Consider the following 17183-nt stretch of genomic DNA (forward strand, 5'->3'; position numbering starts at 1 on the left):
AAATTGGACTGTAGTATGCGTCAAAAAAGGATAGAAAACCAAAAAAATATATATAATTAAACTCAAAACTTGTTTAATTTTTCTTTTTTTTTCAGTTTTTTTCGAGAATTTTTTTTCAATCTATGAAGTTTTCATTACCAAGATAAAGCCAACCTTTGAAACTAATTTACTGGAGTACACTTAAGTTTTTTTAGATATAAATAAAGGTTTCACGGCTGCTTATCCTTCGGGAAAAAACACCTGCTTTTGGTTAAATTTTTCGTTTCTGACAATGAGAGTACTATTCTTGTATTTAACTATTCAGCTCAGATATTCTCACATCTTTTAAAATTTAAAAAAATAATATTATTTTAAAAACAAAATATTTAACAGATACAGATCAGAATGAAGATGTGGTGGACGACCTGACCTGACTTCAAGAGTAGTAGTTTTCTAATTACTATCTTTTAAAAGTCTTTTGAACTGGAATTTGAAGTAAATAATTTCCATATGATTACTTTCTGTATAATTCAATTTACTTCCATAAGGTTTCGAATATCACAAAAGAGCTTTGTAAGAAATCCAGACAAATTTCGGATACTTAATTCATAAAATGAAAAACACCTTTGGCTTGATTGTAGCTACTTTACTAACAAAATTTGGTGACGAGGCACTTGAAAATTTCATAATGACCCTTAGAATAATTGTAAAAACAAAAATTACTAGAACATGAAACATATATATTTTTTGGGTCTTGAAATTGCTTCGAATCTATAAAACCTAACAAATTGTTTTGACTTCATTTTTATTGGATGCAATCAAACCTGCTATTCTTTCCAATTTGCAATAAATTTTCTAATTCAACATTGAATGGATCTACTTAACAATTGCCCCCTTTTAAGAAAGGGGGGGGCAACTGTTAAGTAGATTAAAATAAAGCATTTTGACCAATCAGAAAGCAGCAAAATTATAATTCTCAATAGAAAGCTCAGTGCTAATTTATTGCTTTTATTAATAGGGGTGGCAATTCTTAGGTAGATACCACAGGGAGGGCAATTGTTCAGTATATCCAATTGATTTGATTTTCCATGTTTTTCTCCTTGATAGTTAGTACAGAGTTTGTAAATAGCTTCTTTGGCCAATATGGAGCAATTAAAGCGCAATTATTGTTCCGACTTTCGAAAAAAAAAACGAAACTTTTATGCTTGGTGTGTTTTTTACTCACTCAGTCTTCGGAGATCGAAATAGCAGTTTTTAACAAAAAAAATTTCAGCACCATTGACGCTATAATTCCCTGAAATCAAATTTAAATTTATTTTCTATCTCCGGTCATTTTTTGCAAATTTCTGCGAGTTTAAAAATTGCCAATTTCGCCATACTTTGTACTAATTTATGCTCACTTAGAAAATTTTATCCAGTAATCTTGAAAACTTAACGCTAATTATTTACGCGTGGCGAATTATCCCGCACAACAAAATCGTCTTATTAACTTCGTACAACTGAAATTTTTACACTAGATCTTTGATATTGTCCAAAATTTATTGTTTTTCAATATTTTTCTTTACCAAAAGTATATTTGATATGGATTAAGGGGCAGTCGGAACATTCAGGGCTTCGCCCTGATATACGAGCAGCCTTGTTGTGTTCGAGCGGCGATTTTGTCTGCATCAGAATTCGTAACAAATTAAGTTGAGGAAGGCTGTTTGTTCTTAAAATTTTTCCTTCTGTATTTTAAATGGCGCGAGAGGAAAAGATTCAAAAACAAACTTTTTTCATTTTTTTAAGCCTTATAAATTATCTTTGAAGGGCAGTCGGAATATTCAAGGCTGGGCTATGATACGAGCTGAGCTGTTTTGTTATGAGTTACTGCAAAATTAATTGATGATAACTTTAATGACGTTTTGCTATGCATTGAAAGTGGTTTTTATCGCTATCTTTATAAAACTTTAGAAAAATTCAAAGATTGAAAATTTTTAAAATTAATATACAAGCTGGTTCTTGAATCAAATGCACCCTCAAAGAAAATATAAAGCCGGTCTGTAAAAAACCAGAAATTGTGATGTGAAACTAATATGCTGATACTACAAACTGTGATAGGTCGAAGCTCGTGAGGGGACACCTCCCCTCCCCTCACATAACATCACCCCCTCCCCTCCAAAAATGAACTAAGGCACGCGCAATGTTGTGTTTAGCTGATTGAATACTGTTGATTTTCATTGTGTTTAGATGTTCCTAGTCTTAGAAAAGCTTACCGTACAACTGGTATCCGTCTACGAGGGGCTGTGTCCAGCCTATGGTCACACTGTCACTGGTGCGCCCCACCACTCTCGGGTCACGAGGCTTCTCGGGTGGGGCTCCTGTGCTGAAGGCGATGACGTCACTAACACTCTTGACCAGCAGATTGCCGAACTCGTTCTCTTCCTCTCTTCGCGCCTCCACAGCCAAGTTGTACCTGAAAAAAGATGAGGTGGTATATAAAAATGCGATGTTATGTAATAATTATGTAAATGTTTCATAACAATTATGTAACAGTTACGAAAGTTATGCAAATTCATTCATATGATGTAACTTTTCGGCTGGCCTATATACTCCGCGCATTTTCGGTTGGTTTATACTTCGGCTGGTTTATTTACTCTCAAATAATGAATGCAAAGCATCCATTAGTAGTTTAGTTTTAAAGCCCAGAGGGCGCATATCAGCTTAAACATTTGTTGTGGTTCCTTCCTTCGATTCGCAGAGGATCTATGAAAGGTATCTAGCCTGTCTAAGCATTGTCAGTTTCTCTTATTTACCCACATTCCAGACTGTGTTATCTTGTTAAGCGAAATTTTTTTTTGCTACTCTAGGTTACAGCTAGACGTCAGGTTACAAGGGCTCAATTACACGATCTGACGATATCGAAGTGAACGCCTCTCCCCTATGTTAATTGCCTCATTTATTGATCTCTTACCTGAACTTTTTGATTTCTTTGTTTTTTTTGCGAGTTTCGATCATTACACTAATCTGAAAAAAGAGTAGTCGGTCGCTGTGCAAGCAGCACAAAATACTTCGAACTCACTAATAGTTTTTAATCAAATTTTAAAAAAATGCCCCTTAACAGTTTAGTTGAAAATAAGTTCGAAGGTTTAAAAACCACATTGCCTTAAAAAAACATGAAGTCACATTGCAAGTGCACTACTGTAAATTATTCTGAAAGGCAAAAATATTTGGACCAATTTTTTCTCGAGTTTGATTTGAAAACTTTGAATGCCGGGATGGGTAACGGTTAGAGGCGACTTTATTATTGCCCATTTTGTCTGGTCTCGCCGATGGTCCTATTTTACGACATCTATTTTCGGCCGAACGACCCCAAATTTTTTGAAGGCGTCCTCATATATTATACACCCCCCTACCTCGAAAATACTAGATCAACCACTGTGTTCAATGTTTTGTGTTCAGTTCAGAAAAGAATGATCAAAATATTCTGCACTATGCTTGCAAACTGGTTACAAAATTGAGTTTTTAACAAGTTAATAAGTTATGTGCTGAGCTGACCTGGCATTGGGTTTGAGGAACTGGAGGCTGACCTCGTTGTGTTCGGTGTCTGTTTCATATGCCTCCTCGTCCCCCTCATACCACCAGTAGACTCTGTAGTGGGACGCCTTCTTGAAGTGTACACTCTTCAGCAGCTTCGCTACACACATACACACGCACAAACATAGGGATACATTGTCAATTTAATCATTGAAGAGAATGCGCAAAACATCCGAAATCACAAACAGTCAAAAATTGGGTGGCCTTTTTGCTATTGCTAAGCCTGTGTTTCTCTCAGTGAAAGGAAATTTCTAGCCATATCACAAGATTCAGTACTGGAGTTATATTGATGGCTGATTTTTTAAATCATTTTACTACCGATATGCGTTAAATGGATTTCATAATGGAAGCTCGGAAACACTCGATGATTTGTACTTACCTAAAACTATGAATCATTAATGATATATAGAATAATTGAGTTCAGCTAAACAAGAACATATATTTGCTATGCAAGTAGCAGAAAAGGTTCATTACGGCGCCCCAATTTTTTTGAAATGAAATCTTCATACGATCGTAAAATTAGAATCTAAAGACACATGATAAAATACTTAACGGATTTGTTTATCATCCCGCAGTTGGTTTCCATGGATAATAATTGATTATAATCGATTTTTGTGGTCAAATATGTTGGCGTTATAATCAATTATAATTACATTTTGGGACCAAGCAATCGATTATAAATCATCATAATCCATTGTTATTGGCGGTGGGTAGGTTTAGAAATCGAGTAGGCTGTGAGTAATGCAGAAAAATTTGCAAAGTATGCAGAAAGCTTTGAAACAAATTAAAGAGATTATAATCTATCACCATCCACTCTAATGGATTTTAAATGAATTATAGTTGATTGTGATAGATTATATGGAGGCGGAGCAATAAGCTGAATCGTCCAAATGCAGAATGGGTCCAAGAGCAGAAAAACAGAGCAAAATTGACTTACGTTGGTTTATACGGGCTAATTGATAAAGCAAATCATTAGAATGGTCCAAAATACCAAGAAAACGAATAAATTATACATGAATTGAATATTTTCATTAAGTTTTTTATTAAAATTTTTTGAAATATCTTTATTAAATTATTCAAGTTATGCATAAAATGTTCGTTGCATTGTTTTTATTGACATTTCTGATAATTAAGTAACCGATTAGCTTATAAAAGTTGATATTTTTCAGTTTTTCTGCTCTTGGACCCTCTCTGCCCTTAGACCATTCTGCTTATTGACTGGCAATCAGAATATATTCTCTATAAATTTTTTGCACACTTTGCAACTTTTTCTGCATTACTCACAGCCTACTCGATTTCTAAACCTACTCACATTTAGTTATTTAATGCAAAACCAAATTTTTGCACCTACCCTCAAACCCTCGCACCTACCCACACCCCTTTACGCCACCCCGCCTACCCTCACCCCACCTACCCCCTAACTACACTCCCAGCCTAACAACCCCCCCCCCCCAACTTACTCCACTACCCACCCTTAAGCCGCAACTACCTCCTCTTCCTCCACCTACCCCAACCCTCCCCCCTACCCCAACACTCTCCTCACATATTTTTGCTGTAGCCAAATGTAAAACACAATTTAACAATTGTAAAGTCAAAGTTTTGAATATTCGATTTTAAGGCTTTGGAAAAGTCAAGCTCTTACTCTTAAAAATCAATTATAATCCATTATAATCTTTTATAATCCGTAATAATCCATTATAACGGATTAAATTGATTTCTGCTTCATTTGCTATATATTCGCTTGCAGGCCATTTTAATCGATTGTTTTAGAATTTTATGTAGACGACCATGAAAATCCTTTATAGTCAATTTCTATCCAGGGAACTTCATTGCGGGATTGCTTAGGCCTTTTTCGCTGGGTTCTATGACAATTACTTTGCCAAAATTTTGTGTAGGCCATCTTTCTCTGGATTCCATTCACAAAAACCACTAACGCGTGCAAAAAACGTGTCTATAAAACCAAAAGCAAGCGAGCTTACTTTTGTGCTCTGTTATAAAACCGAGATTGGCGCCGCAATGTTTCGACCACAGTTAGATTTGCAAAACAGAAGATTTTTAAAATAATTTTCGGTTTACAATTGTTTTTGTCAGTTTTATGTGCAGGTGGGGTTGAAAAACACTAAAAATTCAATTTGAATACCCTTCAATATAACAAACATTTGGCTGTTTAACCCATTGGAAATGATAGCAATCTTAACTGCCCAGGTTGACCACCCAACAGTAAATCTCTTAACCTGGAACTTTTAAAGTTTTTGAAAAAATAACTACTATTTTATAACATTTTAGCAGGAAAAGTTCTCAGATATCAACTTTTCCCGCAAAAAAAACAATGGACATAATTTTTTTTTCGAAAAATAGCCAAAAATAATTTTGAATGTGTTTCGATACCGCTTTTACAGATTTGCAGTATTTATTAGAATGGTGTGGTGCATATTTAGCGTTTGAACATTAATTTGGAGTCATTCAATCATAGGTTTTGCTGAATCACCTTAAATAGTTTTGTACGTGTTTTACAAAAGTTTAGATATATAATAATGAAAACTCGCATACAGGTTGCATCTAAAAAGCAAGATGCACTTCCTTCGCTTAGTTTATGTGGCGAGCTGTTTAATGCGATTTCCGTACATAAAATTTTTTGTTTGAAATGTTTCTACATTTTAACGCTTTAAAAAAAATCCTATCTTGTAACATTCTTCGAGCCTAAATCTTTGAGAAGTTGTAAGATTTTGATGAGAAAAATCCAAAGGTTACCACCTTTTCATCAACCCGAGTGTTAATTGCTCAGTATGAAGAAGGAACTTTCGGAATTCGACGTCATCTGATATTATGTGTTACCTAATTTTGCTAGAAAAAAACACAAACACAATGTTCGTCTCCTTTTTTTTTGGTCGAAACCTTAACACCTAACATAGTTCTACTCGTTATTTGATGATGAATGATGATATGATGTTATCAGGTTGAATTATTGTTCTCCTAGAAGCGGGGCAAACAAAATTGAGTTCAAACCAAGCTGTGCAACGTTATTTTATTATTGGTGACCTTTTTCGTGATAAAACCGATGATGAATCATACCATACCTTCAAGTTCAGGATCGTCAGGCTCTGTAAATTTCAGTCAATTTAAAATATGATATTCAATTCGTCTAATTAAAACACTGTTTTTTGTTCAGCCACACATTAAAATACTCAATATTCAATTCGTCTAATTAAAACACCGTTTTTTTTCAGCTCACAACATTAATAATCAGGAATTGACTTATAATACTTTTGGGAACATTAAATGTCAAAAATCAACTAATAAAAATTCAGAGAAAAAATATAGATTGCATATAGTAGAATAATAAAATCTGAGAAAAAATATTAAATATGAAGAATATATATTTTTTCAAAATTAGAAAAAAAAATGGCTTTTGGAGTAAAAAGAACATATATAAGCATTTTTCGGTTAGTTTAGTTCGACAGTTTTAGAAAAAAAATCTATTTCAACTTTGATGTTACCATTCACTTTCGCTGAAATAACATATTTGTGCGCACATTTAAATTCAAAACAGTAGTGCAACAGTAGATTATTTGTGATATACTTACTCCACTTAGGACGTGAACTCCCTGGAAATGAAAACTGATAAGAGATTTCCAAGAAAGCGGAAAAATGTTACGTAATAGTCTCTGTTGGTAATTTTTGAAGTTGGTAAACTTTTCAAACATTTTGGAAAATGCAAACATGCAGATTAAATAGCCATTTAGAGATTGAGATTTGCCGCGGAAAGTCCCACTGAAATATAAGTTGATAGAACGAGGGATGAAACTTGACCCAAACGAGGGATGATTTGAGCCAAACTAGAAAAACCAAGTACATACATCACATGACCTTTAGTCCTTCCACTTTGGGTACAACAATACAAATGAAGGCTGCTTCCAACTCGAATATAAATGATATATGTTAGAAAGTTAGGCTTGGAAGCAGCCTAGGTTTGTTAGTTTCCCGCAATTTATAAGCCCCGAAACGTAAAAAAAAAGATTTCTAAAAATATTTCTGTCAAAGTCCTACAGTGAACTTTACAATGTGAACTTAAAAATGGTAGATTAAAGCCAGAGGTAGGCTGTTCGAAGCTAAGCAAGAGCCCGTTTTGCTCAGTTTGTTGAGTAAACTATCTCTGATATCACAAATGACCACCATTGTTCCATCGATGATTCAGAACTGTAGTAGTATTTCACTATCTGTCTCTGTTTTTTTGATATTTCTGTCCAAATAGTTAATGAAAAATACAAAATTGCAGTTAAATATTACACCAAAAAAGCAACAAATTTTCTACGCTTACGGCTTTTTTCTAGGTAAAAAATTTTGCTGAATAGAATCACGAAATCATTTTTTCAGATTGCACTTCTATCAACCAAAGACATTTTTTGAGCTCGCCTTCTTTTTAGCTATTTTAAAAAATGCATGTGGCATAAGTACAGTTTTTTTTTCATTTATTTATTTGCTTTGTTAGCGCTTAAAATTTTTGTTCCTATGCAAACTTAACAATCAGTTATTTTTTTGCTTTATTTTTTCTCAAAATTCATTTTCTTCAAGAAAATTTAAAATAGATTTGAAAGTTTTAGCAAATTTAGTTTTGTTTCGAACTTTTTGAAAAAACCCCCTAGTGTTTTGTTTTATCTTCTGTCGGCTAGTTTGCCATGCTATGCCTGTTCTGTACCGCAAAAAAGCAAAGCTTATTTGAACAATTTTATTGAATTTTATTTTTGATTACTTTACAATTAAGAAACCTCTAGTTTTCCAAATTTCAAAACTATTTGTGATCGGGATGTTGTTTGCCGCAGAAATTTCAAGTTTTCATTAAACTATTTTCGAAAAGAACTTTTTACATTGTCAAATATATTGATGGTTAGAGCTCAAAATTTACAAAGGTTATGTAATCATCCGAAAACCGCTTTTGCAAAAATATGGGTGCTTGCAAATCGTTAAATTGGCCTGTTTGGAATAGTTATTTTAGAAAACTTCTAATTTTCTCAACGCGATTCCAGGGGAGGATCGAGAATTTTCTCGGGGGGGGGGGGGAGGGTTTTCAAAAACTTTTCGAAAATTTATTTGTCGACCTAATTTTTTAGGTTAAGCAAACTGATTTTCTGAGCTCTAAAAAATCACCAGAAAGACCTTATTTCAGCCATATGTTCTGCGCCAAAACAAAGCGAAAAAAAACAGGTCAAAAAGCGTTTTTATCCAGTTATTGGTAAAATTTGACGTCAAAATCGTTTTTTTTTCTGAGGGTACGCTCTGCCGTTAAAATGACTATGTATTGGCGCTAACGGCGCTTTTAGAAAATATTTTAATTTCGATTAACCAAAAACAGATATCTTGAAGTAGTAACAAAAAGTGGGACACTTTGAGTCAGCAGGGGGTCAAATCCCTGAGGGGAGGGCGTCTGTTTACCCCCCCCCCCCCCCCCCCGAAGTCTACCATTGACTACAGAACTTTTCACTAACTACCTCATAAATCTTTAGTTATTGTAGGGTAGACAAAACAAATAAAAAAAATTTGTTGGTTTGCTATGTTGACACCAAAAATTGCTAGTTTTTGCCCTGTTTTGTATTATAAAATTGGCAATACTTCTGGTAAAGCGAGAAGAACACAAGAAAATGCGAAGCTCTGCTTTAACTCTGTGTAAAACTTGAAATTGTTTCTTCAAGTTTATTGATTTTTTGTAGAATATTTACAATTAAAAAAAAATTCCTAGTTTTGCAGTTTTTAAAGAAGAAAATGACAAATATTTGAGACCGGGATATTCTTTCCTGCATAAATTTCATGTTTTTTTAAAACAAAAAATTTGTACAGTCTGAATTATATTGATGATTAGATCTCAAAAATTACAAATTCTACGTAATCATCTGAGAACCTCTTTTGTACAGTTATGGGGGTTTGCTAATTGTGAGTTTGGCCTGTTTGTGATAGATATTTCAAAAAAAACTCTTAAATTTTGTAACGCGATACCAGACGCGGATTTAAGATTCGATAAAAATGGGGAGGCTGATTTTCAAAAACATTCCGAAAAATTTCTCGACCTTCATTTTAGGTCGACCAAATGGATTTTTCGAGTGATCCCATAGCAATATAAACACCCTATTTTGACTATAAATTTTGCTCGATTGACTAAAGTTTTTGGTATGCCCATTCCCCGCTCCTTCCCCACTATATCCGCCCCTACGCGCAGCGTAAGCAATGAACCAAACTGATTTATACATATTGGCGCCAAGGGCGGTTTTAGAAAAATTTTAGATTCAGTGAGCTAAAATCAGATGTCTTAAAGTAATGCCTTAAAGTAAAGACATCTGACGAAAACTTTTCAGAAACTTTTCACAAACTTTTCAGAAACTTTTCACAAACTTTTCACAAACTACTTCATACATCTGCAGTAATTGTAGGGTAGACAATAAAAATTATAAGAGAATAATTGTTGGTTTGCTTAGTTGAAAACAGAATAAGATTATTCAAATTATTTATTTTCCCTGTAGATTATTTATCCTTAAAGATTATTTATTTTCCCTGTATTGTTTCAAAAAATTGGTACTACTTGTGTGTAAAACGAGAGAAGCGCAAAAAAAATGCGAAGCTCTACTCAAGCTGAGTGTAAAAGCTCAAAATGTTTGAACTTTTTTGTATATTATTTTACAATTGCTTGTTGGGGGAAGTATTCACACATAATGAAAAAATTCTCTGCGTTCGAAAAAGCATTTTTAATCAAATTTTAACCTGAAAGCAAAAAAATAACAAAACAGCAACAACGACTATAGTTGGTGCAGGCCAGCATCAAACCTAATTGTTCAAAAAAATGGATTCCAATGTAAATCCATTCAAAAAAACAGGCAAAATATTTAATGTCCCTACCCACAGACCATAGTGACCACTGTACTGTGGCACTTGAACCCTGTATGTCCTTCACCACTATGTTTGATGGTCCATGAACTAGTCCCCTGTATGGCACCACTATGCTGTACCCTGGCAGACAACCTTCATAGCCCTGGATCGCTTGAGTGCTCTGGCGTATTTTTTTCGTCTGAGCAAACAGGCTCTGTAGTTTGCGCTGCTCGGCGGCTAAAAACAATAAAATACATTTTAAAATCAAAATGGTTACAAAACTTTGTATGTTCGTTAGATTGAAAACATCAATTTTACTTGATGCAACTAGCTTATAAAAATGAATGCTAACTTTCCAGTTTTGATCCAGAAGCGATCTTCATGAAGTACTGCGAAGTAGTGTAGCCTTCGATCACAAATGGCTTCTTACAGATGAGGTGGTCACACAGAGCCACCAACTGCACTCTGTAGAAAGAGCCAGGCACTGCTTCGTCTATGCAGCCAGTTCTACTTTCGGGTGACAGCACTGGACCGTGCGGCTCACCGTCCTTGATCAACTGGTAGCCCTGGAAAAAGAAGCAGTTTTAGGCAGCTTAAAAGGAGTTGATTGGTTTCAAATTTTCGGGCTTTTCCCAATTCTATTTCCAGACCCCCTCCCATTCAATTTTTGGTGGCTATAATTTTGCTGTTACTAGGCAGGCGGGGGACTATAATGGGAAAGACTCAAATTTCTGCACATTCGGTCGTTTAGTCAGAGAATAGTCCTGGTTTATACACACTTTAAGGTCAATTTACAAAAAAAATGGTTAAATTTCATTGAAATTGAAAAATGCTGGATAAAAATCTCAGATAAAGCATTTGAAATTGTATTTTAAATAGTATTTATAGAATTAAAATAACATTTACAAATAAAGCATAAAAATCCTTTCTAATTTTTCAGAATGAGAAAAAAAAAACAGAAAAAAAAAAAAAAAAAAATCCTGTCAATAAAAAAAATTGTTCTTTAACAAACCATCACTTTCGCATCTCCGAACTCTATGGGGTCCTCCCACTGCATCTGGAATCCCCCCTCGTAGAGGCACTTAATGGTGAGGGTGCCTGGGATGGGGGGAGCACAGGGGGAAAACTTGACGGAATTGCTCTCCTCGCTGATGATCTCACACACTCCGAAAGATCCAGTTTTGGACACCTCATTCGTGCCCACGTGAGTCTTTAAACAACTCAAACTAATCATATCTAATTGAAGTTTCTGATGCAGTCTCAAAAAAAATGCAAAATCATTTTTTATTAATTCTGTTTTAGCAGAATCTGTATATATTTGATTGTGTACTTGTGCCAAAAAGTTCAATCGTGCCAAAAAAAAGTTGATCAAAGTTATTTTTACACATCCCAGGTAAGTGAGCACGTAATTAACTCAAATTGGCTGAACTTAAAAAGTAAAAATCGCCTACTTAATACAAAGTAAAATTTCATCTTCAGAGAGCCATGAATTTTTATTTAAAACAAAAAAATGCTACGGAAGACATGAATGGTCCAATTGCTCTTTAACATATTGGATTTAATTTTTGCTACAAAAATCATTTTAAAAAATTCCAAAAAAAATTTAAAATGGACGTCTTTTTTTTGAGCGGCCCAAAAGTATAATTCTAGAAACATTCTAGCAGCAGAAATAAATTGCTCGCTTTGCTGCTTTATTGAAAAAAATTGGTTCAATAATATTAGGTTTTTGAGATTTATTATTGATGCGGTGCTGTTTATAATATTTTAGGCCGCTTAAGTAAAAGGGGCCAAAGCCTTCTCTCTCAAAAAAAATCAAGAGCAGTGAATGTCAAAACTCAGTGTTGCTTCTACCACGGCAATAATTGCATCAATTGTCACAACTCAATATGCAATGATTTTCAAACCGGATACACTGGCAGCGGTTACGTAGCAGTATTTAGACAACCGCGTATTCAGACACTGTATTAACCAATCAGAATCGAGACAAGGAATATATGAAATTGATTTCTTGCTTGGCTCAATTCTGATTGGTTAATAAAATGTCTGAATACGCGGTTGTCTAAATACAGACTGCACTTCACTCGCAGCCTACATCACAGACTATTGGAAATAGAGAAAATTGGAAATTTCGGTCGATTGGCATTCTCCAAACCGCAAAAAAAAAAAAAAAATTGCCGCAGGAATAGCATGTTTTTAACTTTGACCTCAAAATGGCAATATTTTTCAGACTCAATAGTAAAAATGCGTCAAAAAAACTTAAGTAGAATTACAAAACTCGTCTTATAAGTTGAATTAGTTTCAATCGAAAGTCAGGTAAAATTTGATAGCCTGAGCAGTATTATTCTAAAACTCACACATGAAAATGCTTGAATTCGTTTCAATCGAAACCAAGTAAAATTTGATAGTCTGCTGAACAGTAATATTCAAGCATCCACACATGAAAATGCTTTGAGTCGTCTACAGTTCAATTTAGATAGACTAAAACGCATAATTGTCAAAAAGAACGGCCTTGCAAGCAGCGACGCTTGCTTTGCTTTGCGATTCGCTCCCGCACCGAGCGCCCGTGGAATCTGATCGATTAAAATGGTTTCCCGAGACAGGAATAATCCATTATAATCCATTAAAGATGTAAAATTCAGACCGCGAAATCGATTATATTGCCATTATAATCAATTATTTTTATAATCCGTTATTTTTGGCAAGGGAATCGATTCTTTTTGCCAAAAGAATCCATTATAATCGATTAATTTTGAAATGAAAATCCATTATAATCCATTATAATTGATTCTAATTCACTTTATTTTACGAACTTATGTCGATTTTTGCAGAAATTTATGCAAATTTAGCAGAAAATTTGCAAAATGTATGCCAAGTCTTGGGGACAAACTTGGGGATGAGAGACTGAACCAGGAGGGGTTCTGGGTAAACTGGGGACGACTCGGGAGAGGGGGGGAAATAGAGGGGGTGTCAATTATTAACACACTCCCCCAAATTCTACCAATATATTATCCTCCCATGTTCAACCATAAGGGGGCGAATGGCGGTTGTGGTAAAATAGTAGAGAGTGGTGGGGGGGGGGGTAAACGGGAGGGAGGGTAAAATTAGGGGGGGGGGGGAGTAAACTGATATGAATTGAAAAACGCGAGACAAAAAAAATAAAAATTTGAAAGAGAAATGTAACATTTTATGAAACGTAATACGTAGCAATTGCACTAAACAGAAACTTTGAAATAACTTTGAAAATTTTGTTAATTGCATGATTAATTTCTCGAAAAAATCCATTTTGATGGATTATAGTGAATTATTTTGGCATAAAAACTGATAGGATTATATTGCATTTTTAATGGATTATAATCAATTATAATAGATTATATTGACATGAAAAAATATTAGGATCCATTATTATCGATTATTTTGCAATTTTATAGATACTGAGCATATTGTGACAAAATAATCGATTATGATCCATGTGTGCTCGGTGCTGGCTCCGCAGTGCTCTGTTTTATTGTTCCGACTTTCGAAGAAAACGGAATACTTTTGCTCGGTGTGGTTTTTTTTTATTCAGTCAAATTTCGCCGATCGAAATAAAAGTTTTCAACAAACATTTTTAAAAAGCCGATAGAAGATATCGACTTCCGCAGTTCAAATGAAAAAAGATATTTTACCTCCAATTGTTTTTTGTAAAATTCTTGGGGGGGGGGGGTTTGAAAATTGCCAAATTGGCCATGTTCTGGACTATTTATATTCCTGAGAGCGTAACGCGAATTATTTGTGAGTGGCAAGTTATCCCGCACAACAAAATAGTTCCAAATTGAATTGAGGCTAGCTAGTCAGATTGGTCATATCATTTTCGTACGACTCTTAAATTTCACATTTATTGTCCAAATTTTGTAGATTTTCATAATTTTCTTTTCCCAAAAACTTTTCGATACGAATAAAGGGACAGTCAGAACATTAAGGGCTTTGCCCTGATATACGAGCAGTCTTGTTGGCGCTTGTAGCGGAAGACCACAGACACTTGTTGTATACACAAAAATCCGACTTTTTTGTTGTTTTGGATGTCATCTGATAATTTTCAGTAGATTCTACAATTCTTTTCCTCCTATTTGTTTTTTTAATGTTTCTTTTATTTCTGCATTTCGTCGTTGGATTTGTCAGTTTATCACAAGATTCCGCATTTTGTCATAGGAGCTTCAAAAATCAGTTTTTGAATATGAATGAACTTGCGCTAGCTCAACTGCGGAATCCACTGGAAAATTTTAGAATCTACCGACATTTTATCGACTTCCCTTCGATTGACAAAGCGCAACTGTCAGTGAAATCCAAAACAAGCATGGTTAAGTAGTTGTCTCTAGAAACCATAATGTCTTTGAAGTCCAGATTTTTCATCGCTAGCCAAATTTCAACTTATATACCATGTGTGATTCAATTTCTTGTTTCAAAGATCTAAGGAAATCGGTGCAGATTTGATGGAATCCAGCAAGAATATCCATGGAATCCAAAGCAATACCGATGTAACCGAGATTGACGGCGTACTGCTTGTAGTCGGCACGTGTGCGCATGAATGATTTTTCGTTCATGCGTATTTTATGAGCTGTCAAATTTTAAGGAATTCGCCACCCAGAAAATGAAAACGAGAGAAAACAAACCATTATTGTTCCGAGTTTCAATACGAAAGTAACGGAATATTTGTGCTCGGGGTGGGGTTTTTTTTTCTTCAGACAAATTTCGACTTTTTAACTAGCCATTTTTGACGGAATTTTTTAATATCATTCGAAAGGTATTGTTGTCCTGAGCTCAAATTTGAAAAGATATTTCACCTGTGATCATTTTTCGTAAAGTTATGGGGTTTAAAGATTACCATTTTGGCCAATTTGGGACAATTAACGCGCGATATATTTCGCGCTATTAACGCGTAAGCGGAGAGTTAATCCGTCTTAAAATCGTTCCAAATTGGTTAAAAGAAGCTTATTTGCCATAATTGATTGGTTACAAGGAGCTAAATCTATCTTTTTGTACTTTAAATGGCGTGTGGGGGGATGATTTTCATAAAAAATTTCAAATTAAAAAAAAAATTTTTTTTTAATTTTATTACATTTAATTTTTTAATGTTATTACTGCTCCATAAATCTTAAAAGGCATCGGAACATTCAGGGCTTCGCCCTGATACGAGCAGTCTTGTTTAAATTTTAAAACTACGCTGAAAAAGTTTTCTTCAAGCTTTGCAGCAGAATATTTTCGTTGACGCATTGAAGCGTTGACACATCGAACTTTCGACCAGTAAAGAATTGAGGTAAAATGGGCAAAGGCTCAGAAACTGAATTCAAGAGTTTTCGGCACTGTTAAGCGGAACTTTTAATATTCAACTTACGTTTTTAAACAAAAAACTTAAACGCCAGTTTTTTGTGATACCATCAACTTTGAACAAAAGAGAAAGAACATTTGGATCTTTTTAACTATTGACCCCTTTTGCAAAAGGGGAAGCTTTGTTACTAGGTAAAACTTAATGTAGGCTGATTCATTGAGTTTTTTTTATAGGGAGGGGCAATTCATTTCTAGGTATCTTGGGGGGGGGGGGGGGGGTTAAAGAAATACGAACAATAATCAGGAAATAAGAATTTATCTCACCTGTACATAACAACGGTAATGCTCGCCTAAATTTAGATCCTGGAAAGTGTAGAACATGTCTTCTTGTGAGTTTGTGACGGCCACTTTGTGGAACAAGAATGCCTTGTTGTTGCCGAGGCCGAGGAAGATGCTGCACCAGTTGACTCGCTCGGTCTTCTGCTCACAGCTACCCACCGTCCATCTTATTCTGAAAAATGACGGGAAAAAGTACAAAGAAAGAACGCTCAAAATGTTGAAGTTCCTGAATAGAAAACATTGAAACTATTGTTAAGATAAAAGTTTCACGGATCTACCTTGATAGTTTCCTTGTCTATGTCGCCAAGATGACAGAAGGATTTTAAGCCGTCAAGTAGCATTTTTCGGTCTTACCATATCAAAAAAATAAATATTCATTGATTTGAAAATTGCACTTTTGAATAGACGAGTTCAAGAATTATATCTCACTGGACTTTTCCGACATCCTCAATAGGCATCAGTTCTAATTTGGGTGTCTCTGGCCTCTCGGGAACTCGGACGAGAATCGGATCCGAGAAGTCACTGTCACCACTGCTGTGACTTGACAACACCTTTACTCGCACTTCATGCAGCGAGTCTGAAAAAGTCAACGGTAAAAGACTCCTCTTCCAATCATTTTTTTTTATTTCGAACGGTATACCGAACTGTATAAAATCCCTTTATTATCCATTTTAGTGCCGGATCTTGTTAACTATTCTTCCAATCATTTTTTTTATTTCGAACGGTATACCGAACTGTATAAAATCCCTTTATTATCCATTTTAGTGCCGGATCTTGTTAACTATTCTTCCAATCATTTTTTTTATTTCGAACGGTATACCGAACTGTATAAAATCCCTTTATTATCCATTTTAGTGCCGGATCTTGTTAACTATTCTTCCAATCATTTTTTTTATTTCGAACGGTATACCGAACTGTATAAAATCCCTTTATTATCCATTTTAGTGCCGGATCTTGTTAACTATTCTTCCAATCATTTTTTTTATTTCGAACGGTATACCGTACTGTATAAAATCCCTTTATTATCCATTTTAGTGCCGGATCTTGTTAACTATTCTTCCAATCATTTTTTTTATTTCGAACGGTATACCGTACTGTATAAAATCCCTTTATTATCCATTTTAGTGCCGGATCTT

The 17183-nt window shown here is 34.7% G+C and overlaps 1 protein-coding gene across 4 annotated transcripts in view; it reads right to left on the reverse strand.

Annotated features, from left to right (window-relative positions):
• LOC134857250 (uncharacterized) overlaps positions 1-17183 on the reverse strand; it is a 67667-nt gene that overhangs the window by 34334 nt on the left and 16150 nt on the right. For 2 of the 4 annotated variants that reach the window (XM_063873630.1, XM_063873629.1), the window contains exons 7-15: positions 16477-16624; positions 16033-16219; positions 11417-11614; positions 10757-10970; positions 10435-10641; positions 7137-7157; positions 6630-6653; positions 3514-3652; positions 2232-2431 (exon numbers count right to left, since the gene is read on the reverse strand). In XM_063873630.1, the coding sequence (XP_063729700.1) occupies positions 2232-2431; positions 3514-3652; positions 6630-6653; positions 7137-7157; positions 10435-10641; positions 10757-10970; positions 11417-11614; positions 16033-16219; positions 16477-16624 (1338 nt within the window). The remainder of the gene's footprint in view (positions 1-2231; positions 2432-3513; positions 3653-6629; positions 6654-7136; positions 7158-10434; positions 10642-10756; positions 10971-11416; positions 11615-16032; positions 16220-16476; positions 16625-17183) is intronic. The other 2 variants (XM_063873631.1, XM_063873633.1) reach the window with 2 other exon arrangements.

This window comes from Symsagittifera roscoffensis, chromosome 1 (assembly GCF_963678635.1).
Source record: "Symsagittifera roscoffensis chromosome 1, txSymRosc1.1, whole genome shotgun sequence".
Taxonomy (NCBI): domain Eukaryota; kingdom Metazoa; phylum Xenacoelomorpha; order Acoela; family Convolutidae; genus Symsagittifera; species Symsagittifera roscoffensis.